At 41.4% G+C, this 26,310-nt stretch overlaps 1 protein-coding gene across 1 annotated transcript; it reads right to left on the reverse strand.

Moving 5' to 3' along the window:
• Positions 1-4,057: 4,057 nt before the first annotated feature.
• On the reverse strand, positions 4,058-24,608 carry LOC129706762 (UPF0764 protein C16orf89 homolog). Its single transcript, XM_055651226.1, has 6 exons — positions 24,436-24,608; positions 16,936-17,086; positions 14,575-14,692; positions 12,622-12,775; positions 8,442-8,543; positions 4,058-4,802 (listed from the first exon to the last, which is right to left on the reverse strand). The coding sequence occupies exons 1-6, from the start codon at positions 24,473-24,475 to the stop codon at positions 4,720-4,722; spliced, it is 648 nt and encodes a 215-aa protein (XP_055507201.1). The 5' UTR covers positions 24,476-24,608; the 3' UTR covers positions 4,058-4,719.
• Between the last annotated feature and the right edge of the window lie 1,702 nt (positions 24,609-26,310).

The following is a 26,310-nucleotide window of genomic DNA, read 5'->3' on the forward strand; positions in this document are numbered from 1 at the left end:
TTGTATTTAGTTTGAACAAACAATGCTGTAGGGTTTGGTATATTTGTTTTTACACATCGTTGTTTGATACTAGGGGCACAGTGTGGCAGCTGACAGAGCTGTTGCCTCACAGCACCAGAGCCCTGGATGCCTCTGGTTTTCTCCCACTTTCAAAAGACATGTATGTTTATACGTTAATTGTCCTCTATGAAATCGTTGCTAATGTGTTGGAAGTGGATAAGATATTGGGATAGTATAGAACTAGAGTGAACAGAGTGATTGATGGTTGGCATAGATTTGATGAGCTGTTTCTTTAAACTCCATCTCTAAAGTTTGTTATTGAAATCTATCATTTCCAGATTTTTTTCAACTGTTTGAATTATGTTTTTCAGGTGCAAAACCTCATAAAGATGTTTTAAATAATGATAAGATCAAAATTGTCTACTTAACAGAAGTGAAGACAGCAACAAAATGTAAGCACTGCCATATTTGTTACACTAATTATATATGTAGGTTTAAATTGCCACATGTATTGAGATACGGTGAAAAACTTTTTTAATTGCTATCCGGGTTAAACATCCATGTCATGTGTGAATACAATCAAATCATGCAGTAACAGGGTAGTGCAGCTGGTGGAGGCACTGCCTCTTAGTGCCAAAGATCCAACTTCAATCCTGACCTCAGGTACTGTCTGCGAAGTTTACACATTCTTCCTGTGACAGCATGGGTTATGCCTGGGTACTCCGGTTTCCTTCCACATCCCAAAGATGTGTGGGTTTGTAGGATTTATAGGTCTCTGTAAATTTCCCCTGGTGTAACGAGTGGCTGAGGAAGTGGGGTAACATAGAACTAGCTTTTGCTAAAAGACTGATAATTTTTCAAAAAATATTATTCTTGCGGAATTCTACTTCTAATGGACTGATAATACAGATAAATAGTGAAATCACCAAGACACAATGATCATGAAGAGGAGGCATTTTCACCTCTTTCCACTTTCAGCTGGCACACTACAGATATAGAATAACACAGATATACAATAATAGAAAATATATCACATTCTTCCACTGACATTTTACTGAGGCTAGTCAAAATGAAAATTTCGAGTCTTATTGAAAACAAAGCTATCTCCAAGGGTTACAAAACCATGAAGAGTATATTTCATTAAATAACAGAACAGGTTTGAGAGAATCAGTGGACTACTATTCCACTGAATCCAAGGGTTCAGTGATCACATCTCTGACTTTCTGACAATTGCATCTAGACTAGTATTTATATGGTTATTTGATTTATCCCCTTCCCTTAAATGCCAAAAGGAGTCTCATAATGAGATTCATCAAACGATTTGCACAATTACCAAAGCTAAGCTTATATAAATTGTTAATATTCATTAGATAATTCATAGTTTCAAGATTCAAGATTCAATTTAATTGTCACATGTACCAACTATGGTACAGTGAAATTTGAGTCACCATACAGCCATACTAAGTAAAAAGCAAAAATGTACACAGCAGATAAAATAAAGTTTAACATAAACATCCACCACAGTGGAATCAACATTCCTCACTGTGATGGAAGGCAATAAAGTTCAGTCATCTTCCTCCTTCGGTCGGGGCCTTTGAAAAGGGCCTTTGAACGGGGCCTTTGACGACGGTCCGCTGTTCAAGCCCTCTTGTCGGGATGATCGAAACTCCAGCGTCGGGACGGATCAGAACACTCTGCGGCAGGGGGCTCCCGAGTCGACCGCTTCTCAACAGAGACCACTGCTTCACGGTGTTAAAGTCCACTGGCCCCACGGTTGGAGCTGCAACACTAGCGATCCTCGGCAGTAGATCCCAAGCTCCGCGATCGTAAGTCCGTGCTGCACCCGCGGCTTGAAGCTCCTAGCCGGTCTTCAGGACAGGCCGCACCACTCCGTGGGGGGGGGGGACACAGAGATGCGACATGGAAATCTCCGTCGAGGTAAGTGACTGGAAAAAGTCTCCCCCAATCCACACCCCCCGCATAAAATGTACCGAGAGACATTAAAACTAACATTCAAGACATTCTAAATAATAAAAACAGAGAAGGGACAAGATAGACTGCTGGCGAGGCGGCAAATTGTTGTGCATTAGCTAAAACGTTGTTCATTGACTTAAAGCTGCACCAAAATTATGTCAAAAGACTCGTCTCATAAGTCTGACATGCCTTGTAAATTAGCTTCAAATGTAGCAAAGTTCATATCAGTCTTTGTGAATGGTGATTTCCCAGAGAGTTGCTGATGGAAAATGTAGAATGTAAAAACATTGAACATTATTTGAAGACAAAAGGAACTGCAAATGGTGATTCACAAAAAATTACATAACATGCCGGATTAACTCAGTGGGTCAGGCACAATCTTCACCAACCCAAGACTGCGCCTCTCCATATTTTCGAGAGATGCTGCCTGACCAGCTAAGTTACTCCAGCACTTTGTGTCCTGAACATAAAGTAAAAACTGGTGAGGCATCCTTTTGATAATAGTGGTCTCATTCAATGATTCAATGCAATGCTTCTTTATTGTCACACATGTCTCGGGACAGTGAAATTCTTTGTTTTTGCATACATTACATAATGCACACAAAGAGTCGCCACTTTTCTGGCGCCGTCAAAGTTACAAATGTACTCTTTGTTCTCGGCGGAGCCGAGTCCCTCTTTGTTATTGGCGCCACTGCCCATCTGCCTCTCCACGGTCTCTCCACAGCTCAACCATGTCTCCGCGACCTGATCGCCAGGTCGTTCTGCTCCATGGTGCATCCCGGGAGCTTCCTACACTACGGGGCTCCATCTACACTTTTATACATTTACTATGCACTGAAGTTCAACATTACTTTGAGGAATAACATCTAATTTTCCATTTGGGCATGCTACATCCCTCTTGACTTAATATTGCTTTCAGGAATTTCACTTAGCCATCTTTTCTAGTTTGTTAGAACTGGTTACTTGGGGTATAAGATATTGGAATTCTAGGCAGGTGTGGCCACATCTGTGGAGTGGGGGACGTATTTCACCTTCATGATCCTTCATAGTGGAGGTTTCTCATCCTAAGTCATCGGCTATATTTCCCCCTCCACAGATGGTACAACAGGTAGTGCAAGTAGAAAGGAAGCAGAGTGCAGAATTTAATGTTACTGCTGCAGGGAAAATGTAGATATAAAAAGTGCAAGCGCCTCAACGAGATATTACATTGGGGAATCCGTAATTACATTTGAACTTTTAAACAGTACAGATTTACAGTCATTTTTCCAGTGACAAGGGATTAGATTGTCATGAAATAACGGGAGGCGCTTGGGTGGTCCATGGAGCAGAGACTGTTAAGAGGAAAGTGATAGAGGTCCATGAATGGTTTCAATTAAGTAAATAAAAAGCAACTGCTTCTAGGAACTGAATGGTTGATAAACCAGAGAGCAGAGATTTACCATTACAGGCAACCAAACCAAAAGAGGGTTACAGGGAAATAGCTCTTTACATATTTACATTGACCAGATGGTGGGTACTGTTTCAAGAGTTACTTTCACAAGGAAGTAAATGCAGTACAGTATAGATATACAAACAATGGTCTAAATGGATCTGTTTTTGAAAGACAAGGAGTTCCCTAGACAGAATGTCCCCCTGGGATGCAAAATTCAGTAATTCTCTATAGCATTTTCTACTTCTATCATGTCCGTTTGGCTCCCAGCCCCCTTCACTTTTATGAGACAACAGTGTATTGTCCTCTTCATGTGAAACGTGAACACTGTGCAATCAACCAGATCCTCAGCATTGATTACAGTTCTACTCGAGTGATCTTCATTAGCAAATTAATTCTCTAAATATATTTATAAAGCACTTTGGAAACATCGTGCACGTTTTTCCCAATTATCTTTCCTATTTCAGTCCTCTCTTCATCGCCCCTTTTATGAACTTCATTTCCACTCTTCCTTGCATATGAACAAGCATTTTCTTTGAGATTGAAATGTTTAATTTTTGGGTCTTAGCTTTCATTATCTTTACAAAGTATAATTTATATTTTATAAATGCTCCAAATTTCACAGATCTATCTTTTACCTCTTTAGTAAGAAAACAGAACAACTAATTTGTGAATCAAACTAACTTTATTTCAAATCTAATTTATCACAGTTTTGTTCTATGAGATAACATAGACAAATGTCACTGAAATCTGCACTTCTTTAATCACCAACCAACCCTTAGAAACAACCACAAACAAGTATTTTTAATCTTTCACTGCTCTGTGTATTTTTGGAAGAACAAGTTTTAGGTCTTTGTCTCTAATGTAATATTTTTTGTAAATTTAGATATAACCTCATAATATTGACAAAGGTTTTGCACATTTCATATGTATTAAAGGGGATAATGAACTGTACATAAATATATTAAATTGCATCATTTAATCTATAGTCTAGTTGATTAATGTTCCAAAGTATGACTCCAGACTGTATTTTGGGCACGAAGGTGAAACAATGCACTTCCAATTTCTTATTTTCCGAGACCCAGAGAAAGATCTCTGATTAGTAGGAATGGTTAGTGTTTGTCATAAAATTCAGCAAGAATCTGAAAAAGATTCTAAAGAAAACTAAAGAAAAAAAAATCCCAAAATCCCAATTAGCAATTTGAATGATCAGAAATAAAATGAAACGTAAAACTGCTATTTCAAATTACATTGATGGCATTACAAGTTAAACATTATCTCGCAAGACCAAGATGTTTTGGTGATGTTACGATGGTCTAGCCATTATTAGTGGCATAGAAACGGAGAAAACCAACCAGAGCTGCTTCTCCATAGACAGTCTGATGTTTTGAGCATTTACCTGAAAGGAAGTAAAGATTTTAATTGTCATATCTCTGCAGGTAAAAATTCATATCTATTAGTTGGACTTCACAGATTTGTTAGACATGTAATAGTTTCAATTATACAAAGATGTACAAAATATTAATATTCTTATCCTTTGCATGAAATAATGGCTCAACATGTGGATGGCATATCTCAGTGTTGGAGTGAATATATTTTTACGCCAAACGCAAATTAGGAAACTTAAACCTAGCCTGTTTAACCTGCCCTTACAAACTAACCATAGAAAGCTTAAGTAAAAAATTGTTGGCATATAGCAAAAAGGTTACTGTTAAAAGTTAGTCAGCCAATGATAGTTTTATGTTTTCAGAACAGTGATAAATGTCTAACTCATAGTGAAATGATTACCAATGATAGCAAATGAGATACTAGCACCAACTCTAGTACACAACATTCTGTGTGCTTATTGTCTTAAATTAGTTAGAAAGGACTGAAGCTTCTGCTGGTGGAACCTATACCCAAATAATCAATGGTACTCTATTGTCACATGTACCAAAGTACATTAAATGTATTTTTTTGTATATGGTTCAGTAAAACTCTTACTATATATAGGCACCATTATTATCAAGTACAATAGTGTAAGGATAGTTGATTACACTGAGGCTGTACACAAGGGTCGCCACGTTGCTGGCCTCATCTTCTACCCTTCAAGCACAAAAACACAAAAAAACAAACACACAAAGACAATGTGTTCATAATCTTTAAAATAGGCTACAACTGCTTTGCACATATAGCTTTTCTTATTTCTAGGCTGCACAGTGGCGTAAGCGATAGAGCGGATGCCTCACAATGCCAGAGAACCGGGTTTGATCCTAACCTTGCGTGCTGTCTGTGCAGAATTTGTCTGTCTCCCTGTGACCATGTAGGTTTTCTCTGGGTGTTCTGGTTTCATGCAACATTCCAAAGGCATGCAGGTTTGTGGGTTAATTCGCTTCTATAAGTTCCCCTTAGTGCGTAGGATGCAAAAGTGGGATAACGTAGAACTAGTGATGCTTGATGGTTGGTGTGGACTTCGTGGGCCGAAGGGCCTGTTTCCATGCTATATTTCTAAACTAAATTAAAGCTAATTTCAGAAAAAATAGCAAGTTGCAAAGTCACGATTTTGACCCAGCAACAGACGTACAGCAATAGATTTCCAAGTAAGGATGGACAGTCACTTGCAGCAGAATTTGCACTTTCTCAAATATACCCTGCATATTTATTTCCATTTCGTAGATACCACAGTTTGATGAAGTATCATTGCAGAAACTTGGCAAGTTACAATGGTGCATTTTGAAGTTAATATGTACTGTAACTTTACTTTTTTTGTAGGATATGGGTGTTGCTGGAGGGTTATTATTTGTTGCCCATTGCTAATTATCCTGGAAATGATGGTGATGAGCCACCCTCTTGATCTGTCGCAGTTTTGACACAGGTCCTACCCCAAGTGATGTTGGATAGGGAGTTGAGTAGACTGATCAACAACGGGCGAAACAGAAAGATATTTCTAGGTCAAGATGGGTTGTAATTTGGATAAGATGGGTTGTGATGCCTCTTTGCCACAAGGTCTATCTGTGACTTCACTTCTGTTAAGGCTGAAGACCTGCCTAATTTTATGTGAAATACAAAGCATGAATTGTGGGGAAACATTCACCATTTTCAACAGAATGCATATGTGTCATTATATGTTTAAAAATATATTTCACGTTTTAATTTTAAGATGTTCGCACTTTTCTAGACTGGTGGGGTTGACTATATCCAAGAAAAATCTAAGTGAAACTGGGGGGTTATGGGTGAAAATGCCTCTACATTAACTCTGAAAACGCCTTCTCATTCTTCTGAACTCCAGTGGATTCAAGCACAACTTGAACAACCGTTTCTGATAACACCTCTGCCCATTGCAGGTATTAGTCGTGTAAACTTGGTCGAAACTGCTACCAAAACATTATGATCTTTCTTCAGGCAAGGAGTACAAAAGGATTCTTGGCACATCAGATGTGGTCTCACAAATACCTAGTGTAACTGAAATTTAGTTTCATGAAACTTTGGTATTTATTTACTCTCACAATAAACTACCTGTATAACATGTTGTTGGCATTCCCAATTACTTGCTGTACCTGCATTCTATTCGCTTACTAGGACACCAAGAACACTACATCTCACTATTTAGATAATATGCTCATTTATTTTTCCTGCCAAGATGGGTAATTTCACATTTTCCCACATTATATTCAATTTGCCACTCACTTGTTACATTTTATCAACCATATAAAAGTCCAATTGTGCCTACGCGCTGCTGGCCAGCCAGTCTTCTCCCCACACCATTATGTTAGTTCCTGCAGCACGAGATTTTATTTTCCTTTTTAACCTTTCATGTGATATTTTATCAAAGGCTTTCTGCAAATCCAAATACAGTAAGCTCTCGTTATAATGGACCATAGGGTGAGGAATTGTTTCCGTTATTACTGAGTGTCCGCTATAACCAAGTACGGTATTATCATTGTATAAGTGGCAGAAACAAACAACTGCAGTTGCTGGTTAATGTACAAAAGGACACAAAGTGCTGGACACAAAGTAACTCAGCAGGTCAGGCAGCATCTCTGTAGATCATAGATAGGTGAGGTTTCAGGTCAAGACGTCTTCAGACACTTGGTCTTGAACTGGGCCTGGAATCCATGTGAGTTGACGGCCCCCGCCTGCCAGTGGCTGGGGGAGAGGTGAAGATCGGGAGAGTCAATGGTTGCAGCCTGTGAGCGGCCGGTGTCCACGTTAGGTGTGGCAGCAAGCGGCATGTGAGGTGGTTCAAGCGGATGTGGCATAGGCAGCCAGGGCTGTAAACGGCAGGGGTGGCTGTGCGAGCCAAGGTTGGCGTGGACAGTCAGGGTGGTGTGGGCTGCTGGGACTGCAAGTGGCAGGTGAGGTGAGCGGGTGTGACGTGGGCAGCCAGGACAGCAAGAGGCATGGGAGGTGGTGCAAGCCAGAGCTGGCTTGGGCAGCCAGGGCTGTAAGCGGCAGGAGAGACGGTGTGAGCTGGGGTTGGAGTAGACAGTCAGGGTGGCGTGGGCAACTAGGACTGTAAGCAACTGATGAGGGGGTGCGAGCCGAGGTTGGCGTCAGCAGTCATCTGTTGGTCCGACCACTATGACCGAAATCAGTTATAAAGAGGTCCAAAAAAAAAAGTTTACTGTAAAATACATACACCGGTTCCCTTTCAGTACAGCATTTGTGGATTATTCAAAGGACTTCAATAATTTAGTCAAACAAATTCCTTTTAACAAAGGCACATTGACTTTGTTGAATTCCCTTGAATTTTTCTAAATAACTTGTTTGGTAACAGCTTTGAACATTTTCCCTTTGACTGATATTAAGCTAATTGTCATATAATTTATTTTCTTTCACTTTTCCTTCACGAATAAAGGAAAAAATTTAAGATCAGGCAGATCGATCACAATTCAGCCATGATCTCACTGAAAGGCAAAGGATTAAAAGGCCAGCTCCTGTTCTTCGTCCTCTACTCTCGTATGGTCAGCAAATTTAACAGGTTGGTGGAAGTTGTTTGTTTCTGGCACATGAACAGTCGTTTCCATTTTAAACGATGAATATTAATCAATCAACTCACCATTAACGTCAAAGCAACCTAATTTTTGCTGCCACGACAGAATGGTTGTATACCACCTGGGCTTGTAAAAGTCAGAATATCCCATCATCCCACAAAGCGAAACTGCATAAAATATACATTTAGTCAGAAAATTTGATCATAAACAATTAACGTTCAATCATGAATACTACATGCCATTGCTAATAGATCTCATACTCTTTGCTGTTCTCTGGAAACAAAGTTGGAGAGAAAAAAAACATTTAATAATGTAATCATTGATAATTTTATCATCAATTAAAACATCATAGCCACGGCAGTTCAGGAACAAGGCTAACAGAGCAACTAAAGAACATCAATTATCACAATCTTAACCGTGCATTATTGGAGAATAATTATAGAAACATTTGACCCAAGGCCACAGCAGGAGATCATTGCAGGGATGAGTTCCCTAATATTTAGTGGATAACTGTACTAAATCCTATTGAGCCGTGCCATTAAATCAGGCTCACCACTGTTTTGCCAGTTGGGTTCCTTTAATCAGCATTTAATTAAGTATAGAAAAAGTGGAGTATTGCAGGATAAAAATAATTGACTGGAGGAAAGCTAATGTGAATGGCTAGAAAGTGAATCTGGCCCAATTAAACTGTAGAACAGGCAACTGCTTTTCAGGTACAGTGGAAGCGCATTCCGTTGAGAAGAAAAAATAAAAACAAATTAGGGTCCCCTGGCGATGAAAGAGAGGGAGAATAAGCAATAGAACAAGATGCTTGCAACAAGTACAGGTTTGTAAATAACAGTAGGTATCAGGCTAATTGCAAACGGATCACAATAACAATTAATCTAAGAGGGGCGATGGGAACTTTTGCGAATTGTCATATAGCAAAGCGGGACAGGGAAGAAAGGAACATTGATTGAAAATTTACAAAGTTCATTAAATAACAGAACACAGGATTACAGTGATTTTATTTTCATACTGAAGGAAGATGAATAGTGATGTTTCCTTGTTATTGTTAGACCATTTTTTTAACAATGTTTTGAAAAGCTACAAAGTTGCTGTCCCACGTCATACTCCACACCTCTACCTTCCTCATTACCCTATCTACCTGCTACTTTCAAGGACCTATTGACTTGCACCTCAAGGACTCACTGTACATCAACGCACCTTAGGTCCCTACCATTTCTGCAAGAAATTCACTTGCTAACGTGTTTAAAGTCCATCTGCCACCACTTCACCCAACTTTGCAGCTGATCTATCTCCTATTGTATCCCTAGACAAACTTTCTTCATTATCACTCCACTAAACTGCAAACTAAGATGCAAGTATGTTTGATGCTAGAGTGACGAATTTGCCCAAATGATGGGATAGTCCCAGCCTCAACCACCTCCCCCGGCAGCACGCTCCACACACCCACCACCCTCTGTGTGAAAAAGCCACCCCTCAGATTCCTAGCAAACCTTTTCCCCTTCACCTTGAACCTATGTCCTCTGGTCCCCGATTCCCCTTATATACTCACATCTCCATAAAGGAAATTGACAAGTTATATTTTATTACTTAATTAATATTGACAGTTACATGGACATTTAGGCAGGTTCAGGGGCTGGACTGGTTTAGAGGGATATGGACCAAAGGCAAAGCAGGTGGGACAAGATGCTGCCTGTCCTGCTGAGTTACTCCAGGATTTTGTGTCTACCTTCGATTTAAACCAGTTTCTGCAGTTCTTTCCTACACATATCGGACCAAATGCAGGCAGGTGGAACAAGTGTAGATGGTACTTATTGGCCGGTGTGGGCAAGTTGGTCCGATGGGCCTGTTTCCACGCTGTATGCCTCTTATGACTCCACTTGTGTCACTTTCTGTGTATCAGACACACGTCAAGAAAAAGCATACATCACTATTAGCATGTAAGAAGTTATCGCATGAGCCCACACTGCCATCTGCTGCTGCACATTGTGTGTGTGTTTTTATTAAATGAGGATGTATAAACAGGATGTATTTTAAACATCCGACAATTAGGTGAAAATAAATATTAACAAATATTTTACATTTAAATCTCACATAATAGTAAACATTATTGGTGAAATGGAACACTAGGATGAGCAAAAAGGGTACTAATTTCTGAAAGTATTCAGTAAGAACACGTCCAGTGCAGCTGAATAGTGCAGCTGGTGGAGGCACTGCCACTTTGTGCCAAAGATCCAACTTCAATCCTCACCTCAGGTACTGTCTGCAAAGTTTACACATTCTTCCAGTGACAGCATGGGTCAAGTCTAGGTACTCCGGTTTCCTTCCGCATCCCAAAGACATGTGGCTTTGTAGGACATATGCTTGAGGATTTAGACCAGGCCATTGCAGAATCCTCTGTTCAGAACTCATCTCCACCGCATTTCCACAAAAAAATTGTGATTGAATGCTAATGACATTGAATGGTGGGTGTACGGAACAAGCTGCCCGAGGAGGTAGCTGAGGCTGGGTCTATCCCAATGTTTAAGAAACAGTTAGACAGGTACATGGATAGGACAAGTTTAGAGTGATATGGACCAAATGCAGGCAGGTGGGACTAGTATAGTTGGGGCATGTTGGCGAGTGTGGGCAAGTTGGGCCAAAGGGCCTGTTTCCACACTGTATCACTTTATGACTATGATAAGTAGTGTTCCACAGGAATCAGTGCTGAGACCCTTGTTATTGGTCATATACGCAAGTGATGAGTATGGGGATGAAGGCGGTATAATCAGCCAGTTCTCAGATGACACAAAGATTATTGCAGTTGACAGTGTGGAAGGGAGTCGTGGGCTACAAATGATCTTGATATGCAAGTGAAATGGGTGGAGAATTGGCAGGTGAAGTTTAATCCTGATATGAGGAGAGACTGGAGAGGTTTCTCTATTTTCCCTGGAGCGAAGAAGGTTAAGAAAGTACCTAAAATTATTAGTGGCACAGATAGAAAAGCCTTTTCCACATACCAAAGGTAAATAAACTAGAGGACATAGATTTAAGGTAAGGGATAAAATATTTAGAGGGGATTGTCACTTTACCTCCCCCCTCGAATCCATCCAAAGACCCAAGTAGTCTTTCCAGGTGAGGTAGAGGTTCACCTGCACCTCCTCCAACCTGATCTATTGCAGCCGCTGTTCTAGGTGTCAACTGCTCTACATTGGCGTAGGCGTAGGCGATCGCTTCGCCCAACAGCTCCGCTCAGTTTGCATTAACCAACCTGATCTCCCGGTGGCTCAGCACTTCAACTCCCCCTCCCATTCTGAATCCAACCCTTCTGTCCTGGGTCTCCTCCATGGCCATTCCCACCGCAAATTGGAGGAGCAGTACCTCAAATTTCGCTTGGGTAGTTTACACCCCAATGGTATGAACATTGACCTCCAATTTCAGGTAGTCCTTGCTTTCTCCCACCTTCCCCTTCCCTTCCCAGCTCTCCCACATCCTACTTTCTCCGCCTCTTCCTTTCTTTTTCCTGCCGCCCCCCCAACCCCCACCCCCACATCAGTCTGAAGAAGGGTCTCAACCCGAATCGTCACCTATTCCTTCGCTCCATAAATGCTGCCTCACCCGCTGAGTTTCTCCAGCATTTTTGTCTATCTCAAATATTTAGAGGGGATCTGGGAGAGACATTTCTCACTGAGTACTTAGAATATAATTCAAGAGAGAGTTGCAGTAGAGTGGCTGACAGCATTCAAGAAGTGTCGGGAGGGTAACTTGAATTTCCCAGGTGTAGAAGACTCTGGGCTAAGTGGTGAAAGATAAGAGAAGATGGATGGGTCCCACTGATCAGCATGGACGTGATGGGCCAAATGATCTGTTTTCAAGCAATATGACTTTATGACCATCCCCTTTGAACCCTTGCGAATAGTAATAGTCTTTCCCCCAAACTCTGGATTCTCAATAAATAATTCCAGTCTTTGCCATCCCAGTCTCCCCGAGAAATATTGCAGGTCTCCAGTGAGAACAACTCTGATGTCCCTATCCTGCCTTGGGAAACAAAATCTGGGCAGCACATTTTTCCCTTGCCTCAAGCAAGCCAAGCCTTAAGACTAAATATCTGTGCCACTGTTGCGTGATCTGTTGAACGCACTAACATTTCGAGACCCTCATGCACAAAATGATCGACTTTGCAAACATTTACAAGATCAAGCACCCATTTTCATTTTTCAATTTTATCTTAACAATTCTTCCTAAGTTTAAACCACTTACTGTTTTCTAGAAATATATTACGTTGAGCAGGTGGAAAACCATTCTTATCAATTTCCATGTTTACTTCCATCATTTTCATGCAGAGGACTTCCTTATAACTCATTTGAGCATCTGTCACTGGGTGCTGAAATCCTTGAACATTTGAGCAACACATCTACAAATTGAATTGAAAAGTAGAACATTTCAAAGGATAATTCATGCTTTTAGAAACAGACAAAAGATTGATGTTGCACTGAAGTCCTCAAATTTAACACCCAATACTTTCTCCTCCCACTGCCATTGCACTGATTGTCTAGAGTACCTGCTGATGGGTCACAGACAAGAAATTTAACAGTGCTATAATAGCCAAGACCAAAGGTCCAATCTGCACTTTATAAATCACAAGATGTTCTTCAGTGATAAAGTACTCATCCTTCCCAAATGTTCAAGCCGTTCCCACAACAACCATGAAACCAGCTCTGGGAACGGCACTGTCACTGGTTGAGGTCCAATTGTGGAAGAGGTGAACACAATGCACAGTATCCTTATCACAAATCAATAATAGATGATGCAGCATAACTTCTATTTAAAACAGAATAAATTACTGTTACTAAAATTACTATCTTCAGTAGTAACTAGACCAAGTGCAGACCCATTAGGTCTGTTACCCCAACGCAACCGGTCCCAAACCGTAGCCCCACGGGAGGTGTGATCCTCCAACTCAAACCGTTCCCGAACGTAAGATTCCAGCACTCCCCTTGCCTTCCTCAGCAGTGATCTTAAAAAAAAATTCCAATTGCACCTGTCCTGCATGTAGCAATAGCAATTCGCCCTCCCCCACTAGTCGAGCCATTGTGACGTCATCAGTTGAAGCTGTTCTGCTTGAAATTAAAGGTATATTGATGTTTTAAAACTTTAATCCATAATAAGTGGGAAATAAAGCATAAACGGATCAGTGAAAGTGATCTCTGCTTCGAGGGGAAAAATGTTAATCAGAATATGTAAAAATCTTGTGAAAGTTGCCATTTTTAAAGCTTTAATCGCGAATAACGTGTCAAATATAGGATGAAATCTTCATTGAGGCTGGTCTCTGCTAGCTGAGCCATTGTGATGTCATCATTTGAAGGTGGTTTTAATTTCAAAGTCTTTTGACGTTTTTAGACTTTTAATCAGTAATGAGTTGAGAACAGGTCGAGAAATAAAGCATGAAATGTTCAGATAAAGTGATCCCCACCTCGACGGGAAAAATGTCAATCGAAATATGTAAAAATGTAAGCGTTACCGCCTAGCGTTTTTGCGCAGATGTAAAGACAACCACATATATACACACACATATGCACATATACACACTACCAAGATCAGTCTTTTAATAACTAAATGATAAAGTATGCAGAAACGTCCTGCTGTAAAATGCTGCCGCCTTATGTCTATATTTTTGATAAATAATGGTGCCTTCGATAGAGGATATTTTAATTTGATGAGGGACGGAAGGTGATGATTAACTTTCACTTTAGTATCACAGTACATTCTGACCCAGTAACTTTCCAAGATTTCATCTGTTATACAGAAACTGAACCTCAAAGCTATTCAGTTGAGAAACACAGTACGTGGCAATAGTCAAAGACGTTTTCTGTGTGATTGGAATTGTAGGTAAAAGCATATGGACTGATTCTAGGGAATCTCAGTAGGTAATTAGCTTTGCTTTGGTCACCAAAAGCATTTCAACCCTGATTGGGCAGGAAGATGGTTGGTCCAGGTGATTTATTGCAGTGTTTGTGAAGTAAAGTGCTCAAAGACTTTTCATTCTCATTTTCATGAGTCAACCTTGGGATAGACTCGTTTTTTCTGACTGTACGTAACTAATGCCCTATAAATTGAGGCAGGCATTATATTTACTATACAAGGAATTATTACAGTAATAGATGCAACTGTTTTATCAATCAATGCTATTATTGAGTCAATGATTTTCCTTACCATCTCGGCAACAGTAAAGTACAGGAACTGTTGTAACATGGAGTGTATTGGGCAACTTAGTATTACCGACAACTTCCTGCATTTCAAAGTTTCCGTGCACTCCACATCAGCTTTCTGCCTTAATTTTTAAAGAATAAAAAATATTCACATTATTTGTTTTTGTGGATTATGGTAATAGCAGCTCATGTGAAATTATATTATTAACTTATCACCCTGTAAAAATAATTATTACTGTCTCTCATTCAAAGCCAGGTTTCCACACCCATTTATTTTCTATGCAGATTGACATAGAAATAAGAATGGTTTCTGAAGCATTGACACTTTTCTGCATTTATCTGGGGTGATAATGCTACCGTTCTGTCATCCCTGAGTGAAGCTGCCGGTGTTTGCTGTTCTCTTGGTATTGGTATATTATTGTTATGTGTACTGAGATACAGTGAAAAAGCTTTTGTTTGAGTGCTATCCAATTAAATCATGTCATACTATACACGAGTACAATCAAATCATATACAACTACAGCAGGTAGTACAAAGGGAACAATAACAGAGTGTAAAATATAGCTTTACAGCATTGTAGTGTTACCGTTATAGAGAAAAAGTCCATTGTCGCTACGAAGGATGGTTGGAAGATCGGGATTAGCTCTAAAGTGTGTGAGAACTGTTCTTAATCTGAGAACAAAGGCAAGTAAACTGTGCCCGAGTCTGAAGGTGTGTGCTTTCAAGCTTTTGTATCATTTGCCTGATAGTTTGAGGTACAATTTTACCTGACTTTATTGGATTCACATTCTTATTATAATTCCCTCCCCCAAAAGCAATTCAGTGATTTAAAATCAGGAGCTAAATGTTTAGATTAGGTACAGTTCCTCGAGTAGATTCTTCATTGTGGGCCAGCTCTTGCCCAGTTTTTCATAAAATTTGTGGTGACCACAAACAAACCTGCTATTATGGGATTCAATTGCAATAACCCTAGCAGATTAGAGAAATTGTCAAAGAAGCGGTAGGAAAAAAATGTTTAATCATAACTACAAGAACACGTGAAATAGGAATAGGAGCCATCTTTCATACATTTAAACCTGCTGTGCTATTCAGTAAGATCATGGGTGATCTGAGCTTGACCTCGTCTCCATTTTCCTGTCTGATCTCCATAACTGCACTATTGTACTTTGCCCTATTTATTGTACTTGATTGTATTAATGTGTAGTCGTAACTGATCTGATTGAATAACATGCAAATCAATCTTGCAAACAAACCAGGTATCAGCAAGGCAAATTTTGTTGCTGGCCTTCATAGGAAGAGGAATTGAGTGCAGAAACCGGGATAATTTACTGACATCTCGAGCTCAGTGTTTAATTAACTTTTTTGCCACTTGTAACAAGGTACAATGAAAAGCTTTTGTTGCGTGCTAATCGGTGTACAGTTTTGGTCTCTTTATCTGAGGAAGGATGTTCATGCTGTGGGGAGAGTGCACTGAAGAATCACCAGATCGATTCCACTGATGTTGGCATGAATAATAGCCTGGACAATTGGGCTTATATTTGCTAGAATAGATGAATGAGAGGAACCCTCGTTGAGACTTATTAAGTCCTGACTAGACTGTGCAGCTCAGGTGGACAGTGGGAAGTTCAGTTCCACGGACCACAGCCCAAGGGTACAGAGTAATTCATTCGCTTGGAGGAAAACATTCCTGACCAAAAGAATGGTACACCCGTGAAATTCTCTGCCACAGAAGGAAGCCAAAATCAATGTATTACATATATTAATGACGGAGATAGATATGGTTCAAAAGGCTAAGGAAATCAAGGGATTAGGAGTGAAGGCAGAACAGGTTACTTAATTTTCATGTTCAGCCATCATCACATAGAAATGGTATAGAAGGCTCACTGGCTTGATTGGCCATCTCCAGCATCCACTTTTTAATCTTTCTTTGATCTCACAAAAGTAACCATCTAAACTAGGAATGGTAAAATAAGAGCAGAGCTGTCAGTTTATCATGTTTAACAGATATATCAGGATGAAAACTTAAGCCTCAAACATCTCTCACAAATACATCACCAAGCTAAAATTACAATTGATGCCATATAAAATATTGATAAAATCATTAAGCTGTAATTAAATTCTTGAAAGTCTTGAACCCTGATTAATAGAACAACATATTGTTTACTTGGTTTCAGCCTAGAGAAAATTTACATTTTGTATTGAAAAGAGATATTGATATGATGTTTGAAGAATTGTTAAAGTTATGTTAAGTGTTTCATTGTCGTGGTCCGTATTAGGAGAGTTATGATACGTATTTTCCCTACTAGAGTGGACCTTTATCTGTTGTACAGTACAAACAATTTATAGAAGCAAAGACAGGACATACCAAGCAGTCATTAGATGAGTGAGGCATGGCTTCATGGAAGGATCGTCAGGACACTCTGGGCCTTTCTCTTCAACCTTAACTTGTGCTTTTTGTGTTGTTTTCCATCGACCACTTAGAGTCCAAAAATTTACATTTTGCAAATTTGAATAGACTAGGCAAAGAAATAAAATATCCCAATATCAATAATTATTAGCAAAATCAAAATGAAACTGCAAACTCTTGTGATAAAATCTCAGATTATCTTATCCAATAATATGATTCTCAGGTTTGAGTCAATCTTCCTGTGGTGCTACTTTCAATGAACCGGGTATTTTTACTACTAAATCACTATGCTATACAATACTTACCGGGAGTCTGTAATGGTCCTGTTCTCATTCTTCTTCCCAAAATGCAGAACTTCACATTTATCTGAATTAAACTTTATTTGAAATTCTTTGGCCCATTTGCCCAATTGATCAAGATTCTGGAAGTGGCGGCGCTGTTGAACAGATGCGGCTCGCCTGCAGTCTGTCTGTTTTTACTTTTTTTGTTGAGTTTTTTTGTCTTGTTTTAGTTCATTTTAATTTATTAGGTTGTGTTATGTGGGTTGGGGTGAAACATGTTTTTTTGTCTCTTCCTTTGGGGGAATGTGACTCTTTTTGTCGTATCCCCCTTCTCTGCCTCCGTCTGCTCGGGGCTGAGGCGTTCTCCACTCTCACAAAACTGCACTCAAATTGCAGCCTAAACCTTGCACTCGAGGCTCCAGAGCAGGTTAAGACAATCCGGCCTTCAGACTTGGAGATTAGAATGTCATAGATACAGTTGACATCCAGTAAAAGGGTGTTTAATAAGGATATGGAACTCTTAGTTCTCAAGGAACGTACTTAGAAATTAGAATAATTAGGGATGGTATTTGGAAACTAGAATTTTCTGCGTGATTTTTATAAAGCTTTATTGTGAAATAAAACTAGCCAACATACTTGCAGGAGGTGGATATGTGTACTTGATTGCAGACAACTACACTGCATGGGAGTTTTACCTCAAGAAGGCTTTGGTGCATGTGAGGAAATGGTTGATTTTACTCGTCCCAACCCCAGCATGACTGAAAGTTGAATTGGAAAAAGACCCACTGAACAACCTGCCAGAAGAGGTTGGAGGAAGGAAAGAAAGCCTATCCTTCAGGGTCATTCTAGCAACACATCTCCAACATACAACTTCCTGAACATCAGTAATATGAGAAAATGCTGGACACACTCAGCAGGCTTGACCAATTTTCATCTCCTTCTTGAATGAAGGACACAGTCATAGTAGGCTTCTCCTCAGCATAAGGGTCAATTGACTGAAAGGCTTAATATTAAAGGGTCCCCAAAAAACAACCTGCCCTTTAAGCAACACAGTGGCGTAACTAGTAGAGTTGCTGCCACACCGCTGCAGTAGCCTAGGTTCAATCTTTTCAGCCAATGCTGCCTGTGTGGAGTTTGCACATTCTCCATGTGACCATTTGGGATTTCTCTGGATGCTCCACAATACAAGGATTTGTGGGTAGGTAGGTTAATTGGCCATTGTAAATTGCCCCTAGTGCGTAAATTAATGGTAGATTCTCAGGCACAAAGGAAATGTGGGGAAAATAAAATGCGTTTGAGTAGGACTAGTATAAAAGTGGATGCTTGATAGATTCAATGGACCAAAGGGTATTTTTTTCAAGGCCATGACTCCCTGGCTATGACTATACTAGCACCACAAGGAGATATTGCTCCCTTAAATGTTTACGTTGTGAGCAACACAAAAACATATTTTATGTGATTCACTTGGAAAGTTTGAACGATATCATCATAGTGAACAGGCCCATAAGAAGCTTTCCAAAAAGGGGGGTGGCATGACAGGATTGCAAAAAATTTAATGTGAAATAGTGTGTGCGCTGCGCACATCATGAGCGCGAAGCATGAAGTCCCTCGATGCCAGGGTCCAAGCTCTGTAGTTTTAGATGGTCTCTGATGCATTTTGAGCCTTATTTTGGAGCATTTTTGCACCAAATTTATGACCAATATTTCAGAAATTAACAGGAATCTGAGAGGTAGCTTTTTCACACAAAGGGTGCCGGGTGTATGGAACGAGCTGCCAGAGGAGGTAGTTAAGGCTGGGACTATCCTAATGTTTAAGAGACATTTGGATACGGTACATGGATAGGACAGATATATTAGATGGATATTTGGGCCAAATGCATGTGAGTGGGACTAGTTTGGATGGGACATGTTGGGCGGTGTGGGCATGTTGGGCTGAAGGGCCTGTTTCCACACTGCATCATTCTATGACTACAAAGTTAAGAAGAAAAATGCATGTAGATAAGTAGAGCAGATTTGAAAGAGGAGTGAAATGTAAAGGCAGAGAGAGGTTTATGTGTGGAAAGGAACATAGGAAAGGAGGGGGGAGAGTGGGCTTGTAACTCAGTAGGTCAGGCAGCATCTGCGGAGAATATGAATAGGCGACGTTTCACAGAGTGCTGGAGTAACTCAGCGGGTCAGGCAGCATCTCTGGAGAACATGGATAGATGACATGTCACAGAGTGCTGGAGTAACTCAGTGTGTCAGGCAGCATATCTGGAGATTATATTTCGGGTCAAGACCGTTCTTCAGTAATATTCATGACGTGGCATGCATAGACATTCCTGAATGTTACCCAAACCATCGTGAGCTACTTTGTTCCGGTGCTTGCTCTCTCCTATAATGTCTCTGCTGCCTTGGGTGATGCAGGACAGGACACAAGCTTTGGGACATGGTGTGAAGAGGTTGCAGTCTGTCCCAACCTGGTTAAAAACCTGGATGGTGTGGATGTGGAGAGGATGTTTCCACTAGTGGGAGAGTCTAGGACCAGTGGCCACAGCCTCGGAATTAAAAAACATTCCTTTAGGAAGGAGATGAGTAGGAATTTCTTAAGTCAGAGGGTGGTGAACTGTGGAATTCATTGCCACAGACAGCTGTGGAGGTCAAGTCAATGGACATTTTTCAGGAGGAGATTGATAGATTCTTGATTGATACGGATGTCAGAGGTAATGGGGAGCAGGCAGGAGAATGTGTTTGAGAGGGAAAGATAGTTAGAGCCATAGTGTGATACAGTGTGGAAACAGGCCCTTCGGCCCAGCATGTCCCATCTGCACTAGTCCCACCTGCCCATGTTTGATCCATATCCCTCCGAACCTGTCCTATCCATGTACCGGTCTAACTGTTTCTTAAATGTTGCGATAGTCCCCGCCTCAACTACCTCCTCTGGCAGCTTGTTCCATACACCTACCACCCCTTGTGTGAAAAACATACCCCTCAGATTCCTATTAAATCTTTTGCCATTCACCTTAAATTTATGTCCTCTGCTCCCCGATTCACTTACTCTGGGCAAAAGACTCAACCATATCTATTCAAATCATGATTTTATACACCTCTATTAGATCATCCCTCATCCTCCTGTGTTCCATGAAATAGAGTCCCAGCCTACTCAACCGCTCCCTATAGCTCTGGCCCTCTAGTGCTGGCAACATCCTCGTAAATCTTCACTGTACCCTTTCCAGTTTGATGACATCTTTCCTATAACATGGTGCCCAGAACTGAATACAATACTCTGAATACGGCCTCACCACCTTCTTATGCAACTGCAACATGACCTCCCAACCTCTATACTCAGCCTGACCCGCTGTGTTACTCCAGCACTCTGTGAAACTTCACATGGCAAGATTGGCAAGTTTGCTGATGATACAGATGTGAGTGGTTTTGCATATAGTGAAGATGGTTGTGAAAGATTGCAGCAGGATCTGGATGAATTAGCCAGGTGGGCAGAGGAATGGTTGATGGTTGCATGGTTCCTTGAAGGTCGTGTCGCAGGTATATCAGGTGGTGAAAACGTATTTTGGCACTTTGGCCTTCATCAATCAGAGTATTGAGTATAGAAGTTGTGAGGTCATGTTGCAGTTGTATAAGACGTTGGTGTGACTGCATTTAGAATATTGTGTTCAGTTCTGGGCACCATGTTGTAGGAAAGATGTCAAATTGAAAAGAGTACAGAGATCCCCATCCTGGATCAGTCCAATCAGGGTTGTGTCGTCCGTAAACTTGAGAAGCTTGACAGAGGTGTCTGTGGAGGTGCAGTCATTGGTGTGGCGAGAGTAGAGGAGAGGGGAGAGTACGCATCTTGCGGTGCTCCTATGCTGAGCGTTTGCGGGTCCAAGATGTGCTTTCCCGTCTCACATGCTGCTTCCTGTCAGTCTGAAAGCTGGTGATCCACCGATTGAGGGGTTCAGGCACAGTCAACTCAGAAAGTTTGGAGCGTAGTAGCTCTCGCACAATGGTGATGAATGCAGAGCTAAAATTAAGAAACAAAATCCTCGCATAGGTCCCCTGGCGGTCTAGGTGCTGGAGGATGAAGTGTAGGCCCAGATTGACTGCATCATCCACAGATCTATTGGCCCAATATACAAAATGCAGAGGGTCCAGCAGAGGGATTGTGATATTTTTCAGCTTGGCCAGCACAAGCCTTTCAACGGTCTCCATGACTACAGAGGTCAGTGCGACAAGCCTGTAGTCATTAAGACCAGTAATCCTTACCTTTTTGGGTACAGGGGCAATAGTGGAGACTTTGAAGCAGGCAGGGTTGATGCATCTTTGCAGGTACTGGTTAAAAATGAGTAATTGGGAGTGAAGTGTTAGTTGGGATCGGAAAGGGTCCACTCTTTTCATTACTGGAGTCTTGCCAGGTGTGAGGTGGTGAATGGGAAGGAGAGGGTGCAGGGTCCATTCTTTGCAGGCTGTGTTTGGTGGCTAGGGGGTACCAGGGTTACGTTTCTGATTTTCAAACCTGCAGTAAAACTCATTCAGGTAGTTCGTCAGCTGACGATTGTCCAAAGAGCGGGGGACTTTCCTCTTATAGCTGGTGATTTCTTGTATGCCCTTCCAAACTGAAGAAGAGTCACTAGCTGAGAACCTGCTCCTCAACTTCTCAGAGTACCTTTCCTTGGCAGCTCCGATTCCTTTTCTCAGCTCTTTATCGATTAGTCTATATATTAACTATTTAACAATTAGGCTATTGGCTTGACGCATATTTGCCCCCCCTCCCCCCCCCCCCCCATATGGAGGAGACAATATAATAGCTCTAAAACCTACCTTAATTTTGCAATCTCACTAAAGATATTCCCCTTTCCCTCTTCCCTCCTCCATTTCTCTCTCCCCTCCCTTCCCCTCTCTCTCGCCCCCTCCCACGTCCCCCCCCCTCTTTCTCACCCCCGGGGGACGAAGATGAAGGTGGCGTGGGCCCAGTGGGGGTCAGCGGGGATGGTGTGGGCCCAGTGGGGGGTTAGCGGGGGGGTGGTGTGTGCCCAGTGGGGATCATCGGGGGTGGCTTAGGCCCAGTGGGGTTGGCGTGGGCCCAGCGGGGGTGGCGTGGGCCCAGCGGGGGTCAGCGGGGGTAGCGGGGGTCAGCAGGGGTCAGCGGGGGTGGCGTGGGCCCAGCGAGCGTGGCGTGGGCCCAGCGGGGGGCAGCCGGGGTGGCGTGGGGGAAGATGGCTTGGGCCCCGGCGGCAGGGGGAGGCGAGGGGAGCGGGCCCCGCCGCAGCGGCGCTGGTGTTGGGGTTACAACCACTGGGTTCAGATTCAGCCACTCCCGCCCGGCGATAGGAGGATGGAGACGCTGGACCGAGCAGGCGGGCAGACACCACACCCCCCCCTTGGGATTTTTTCTTGCTCTGTAGGGGAAAAAAGGGGGTGGGGTCGCACCCAACGCACCCCCCCCCCCCCCCATTTCGAACAGCCATGGTGAAGCAGTCAACCAAGCCTTTCGTGCTATCACAATCAAACGAATAGATGAGCTTGGAGACGAGAGAAACAGAATCATAATAACAAATTAAGCTTCTTTAGATAATCTGTGCTAAATACTGCTGTTATTTTGTGAAGAATCTCCTTTGCTTGCAGCCTAAAAGTGAGAAGAGTGTTTCCACGTCTAAAAATACCGCACAACACAATCATACGTCTGATTTTTTTTTTACCCACTCGCTCCTAATCTCCCAAGACTTGCCAAGAATTCTAGATCCCCATTGAATTGTAATCTTTAGCCTCAATACCATTCCATTTCTATTACCTACTCCATCAAGCAACCCTGAGAGATCTGTTCCCTCTCTATGGCATCCTACTCTCAGTTCAGTTTAGTTTTATTGTCACGTGTACAGTGTCATAGGTACAGTGGAAAGCTTTCTGCAGGCTAACCAGTCAGCAGAAAAACAACACATGATTACAATCGAGCCATTCACAGTGCACAGATACATGATAAGGGAATAACGTTTAGTGCAAGATAAAGTCAGTAAAGTCCAATCAAAGATAGTCTGAGGGTCACCAAGATAGTAGAACAGGACTCCTCTCTAGTTGTGGTAGGATGCTGGGGAGAAGCTGTTATCTCCAATTCTATGCCATCTCCCTGATTTTTGTTTTCCTATGGGCAGAGTTAATGCAATTTGCTAAACAATCTAATGGGTACACAGATATTGAACTTTTATTGGAGAGCAAAAAAACATTGGAAGCAGAGAAGATAGCCACAAAAATAAGAAGGAAGCTGCACAGAGAGCTTGGATTTTACTATGGAGAAAACAAAACACGTGGAACTAACAGATATTGTCGAAAAGTTGGTAGACGTGTTGGATGGACATTAGTCATGGACATTTAGGAATTGTTTGCATTCTATGACCAGCCTTGTAAACTATTCTTAGATAATCTGTCTCTATGTTGGTATCCTTTGAACACGGTCCTAGGTGTCAGTTATAATCAGTGCAATTTGGACAGCAAACACATACACAGTAATGCGTTTCTGAGAAACATGTCTAAGGAGAACATATTTCTTATTTAAATTATGAAAGTGCAATACAATCAATTAAATGCTTCTTAGTCACTGCTTTGTAGTGTAAAGGTGAAGAATTACCAGGTCCACCCCAGGTTAAGAGAGGGTTTTGTTTTAGTAATTAGAATCCTCACACAACCGAAAATGCCTACAGATCCACAGCAGCCAAGAAATCCATACTGCCAGTGTATTGGTTGTACATAAGATGAGTGTTTGTAAACCTGGGAGTGCCTGTTCCCAAAACATTAACTCCATATTGTCTTGCCAAACTGTTGCTGCCTGAACTGTTGAATGTTATCTAGTACCTTTTGTTTTAATTTAACCTTCTACGATATTAATAACTACAGACATCACTCACTGGCACCATTAGAGTCATGATCTGTCAATTATTGAAGACACACCAGGTAATGAGTGAGGCTTCACCTTGCCCATGAATGCAGAGCAGATTTGAAAATTAAACTTAGGCTTTAAGTTTAGGTTTATTATTGTCAGAGGTACAAAGGTACAGTGAAAAGCTTTATTTTGTATGCTATCCAATCAGATAATATTATACATGAATAGAATCGTCAAACTCAAGTACAACAGAGAGAACAAAGTGCAAACTTAAAAAATGGCAGAAAATTGGTATTTTATTAAATGCATAATCTTAAAGTTTACCTTTGTGATCTTCAGGCTCATTTTTACTTAGTTCGCTCATACCATTTCTTGTTGCGATGTTTACATTTGTCACAACATGCTTCAGCCTTACATGCAGTGCAACAGAACCTTCTCCTGGAATATTCCATCTACTAATGGTTCCTAGCAGTTGAGCTGCAGAATCAAAATGGCAAAATCACCTTTAAATTCAACAAGAATTATAACTGGATATAAGTTATTGTGTGCAGCTTGCACCTGAGAGTAAGCTTTGATTTCCTCTTCCGTATTAGTTTATTCCAAGTTTAGCAATTTCAAAATTAACAATTTTTTTTTTTTAATTATCTTTCTACATCCTTCTTTCTATCGGTGCAAGAAGTAATATACACAAAATATGTTTATTTTTTTTTAATGGATTAATGACATCTCATAACTGTTCAGGGTGGAAATATCTGGGCCATTCCACCCCACCATCTCTGTACTTCACTCTACATTAACAATCCTACAAGGTCTCAGTACCAGCATTAGTTTACAGCCAAGGGATAACTGACAGGGTGACAACCCTGGCCACACCATAGACAGGACCTGTCATTCGACTTACCGTTTAAAATAACAGTTCCTATTATTCCATTCAAATTAAGTTGATCTGTTGAATTTGCTAAAGAGGTAGTCGCCTTCTCCAGTGCGGAAACAAGATTTGCGATGTTCTGTTCATCTGCCAAAACTGAACTTAGTAGTGTAATTGCGATCAGAACAGATTTCATGCTTACTCGTCTCTCCCGCAGTTTGCCCATCAACTGCTTGTGGCGCTTCTTATGGAACTGTCTTTCACACGTGACTTATTCCCTGCAATCACTGCTACAAGGCTGGTTCTTCTACAGAAGTTTTATTTACATTCATGCAGAGTCATGCAGCGTGGAAACAGGCCCTTCGGCCCAACTAACTATTGCAAATGTTACTCCATTGCTCAAGCAGGGAGGGAGACAAAAGAGGGGAAACTATTGGCTAGTTAGCCTGACTTCAGTTGTAGGTAAGATTTTAGAGTCCATTATTAAGGATGAGGTTTACTTAAAAGCATTCAGCGGGTCAGGCAGCATCTCCACTGACCCCAAACGACGACTATACATGTGTACAAAGTACGCAAAAAGTTGCCACGTTTCTGGCGCCGATGAAGTTACAAAAGTACTCTTTGTTCTCAGTGGCGCCAGGTTCCTCATTCTTCTCGGCAGCCCCTCCCCCACTGTCCCTCATTGGTCAACATTTGACCATTGTGGGCTCTACCTTTCCTTGATCTCTTGTTTCCCTTTCCCCTGACAGTCTGAGGAAGAGTCTCAACCCAAAACATCAACTATTCCTTTTCTCCAGAAATGCAGCCATCTACCCTCTTTCATTTTGGCGGCCCTCACCACTGGGTCCCTCTTTGTTCTCATCGGCACACCCCCATAGCCTCCCTGCAAATCTTTCTTTACCCAACAGCAAAACTAGTTCCAATAGTTTGTACTTTAAAGTCTTTGGCATGGTCTGTTCCAAGAGCATGCCATTCACTTTGTAACTCATTTTCACCTAGCCCACAGTTAACAATGGCCTGCTTCCTTTGTCATTCATACTTTTTTTGCATATCTTTCATTAATGTTTTTTATATCTCCGTCTTTATCTCTTGTTTCCCCGTCCCCTGACTCTGTCTGAAGATGGGTCTCACCAAGAGAGTTGTGAATCTGAGTAAGGCAGTGGAGGCCAATTCAATGGATGTTTTTAAGTCAGTTAGCTGACTTGGGATATAGGGAAAAAGCAGGAACGGGGTACTGATTTTATCTGATAGGCCATGTTCATATTAAATGGCGGTGCTGGCTCAAAGGGCTGAATGGCCTACTCCTGCGCCTATTTTTCTATGACCAAAAA

Source organism: Leucoraja erinacea, chromosome 20 (genome assembly GCF_028641065.1).
Source record: "Leucoraja erinacea ecotype New England chromosome 20, Leri_hhj_1, whole genome shotgun sequence".
Lineage (NCBI taxonomy): Eukaryota > Metazoa > Chordata > Chondrichthyes > Rajiformes > Rajidae > Leucoraja > Leucoraja erinaceus.

What these genes read in the sequence shown, in the direction of transcription:
- LOC129706762 (XM_055651226.1), bottom strand. Translation starts at nt 24,475, where the DNA reads ATGAGCGAACTAAGTAAAAATGAGCCTGAAGATCACAAAG. An exon ending in TGAGCCTGAAGATCACAAAG is followed by an intron (nt 17,087 to 24,435) that starts GTAAACTTTAAG and finishes TTCTTTGCCTAG; the next exon opens with TCTATTCAAATTTGCAAAAT. An exon ending in ACTTTACTGTTGCCGAGATG is followed by an intron (nt 12,776 to 14,574) that starts GTAAGGAAAATC and finishes TTCAATTTGTAG; the next exon opens with ATGTGTTGCTCAAATGTTCA.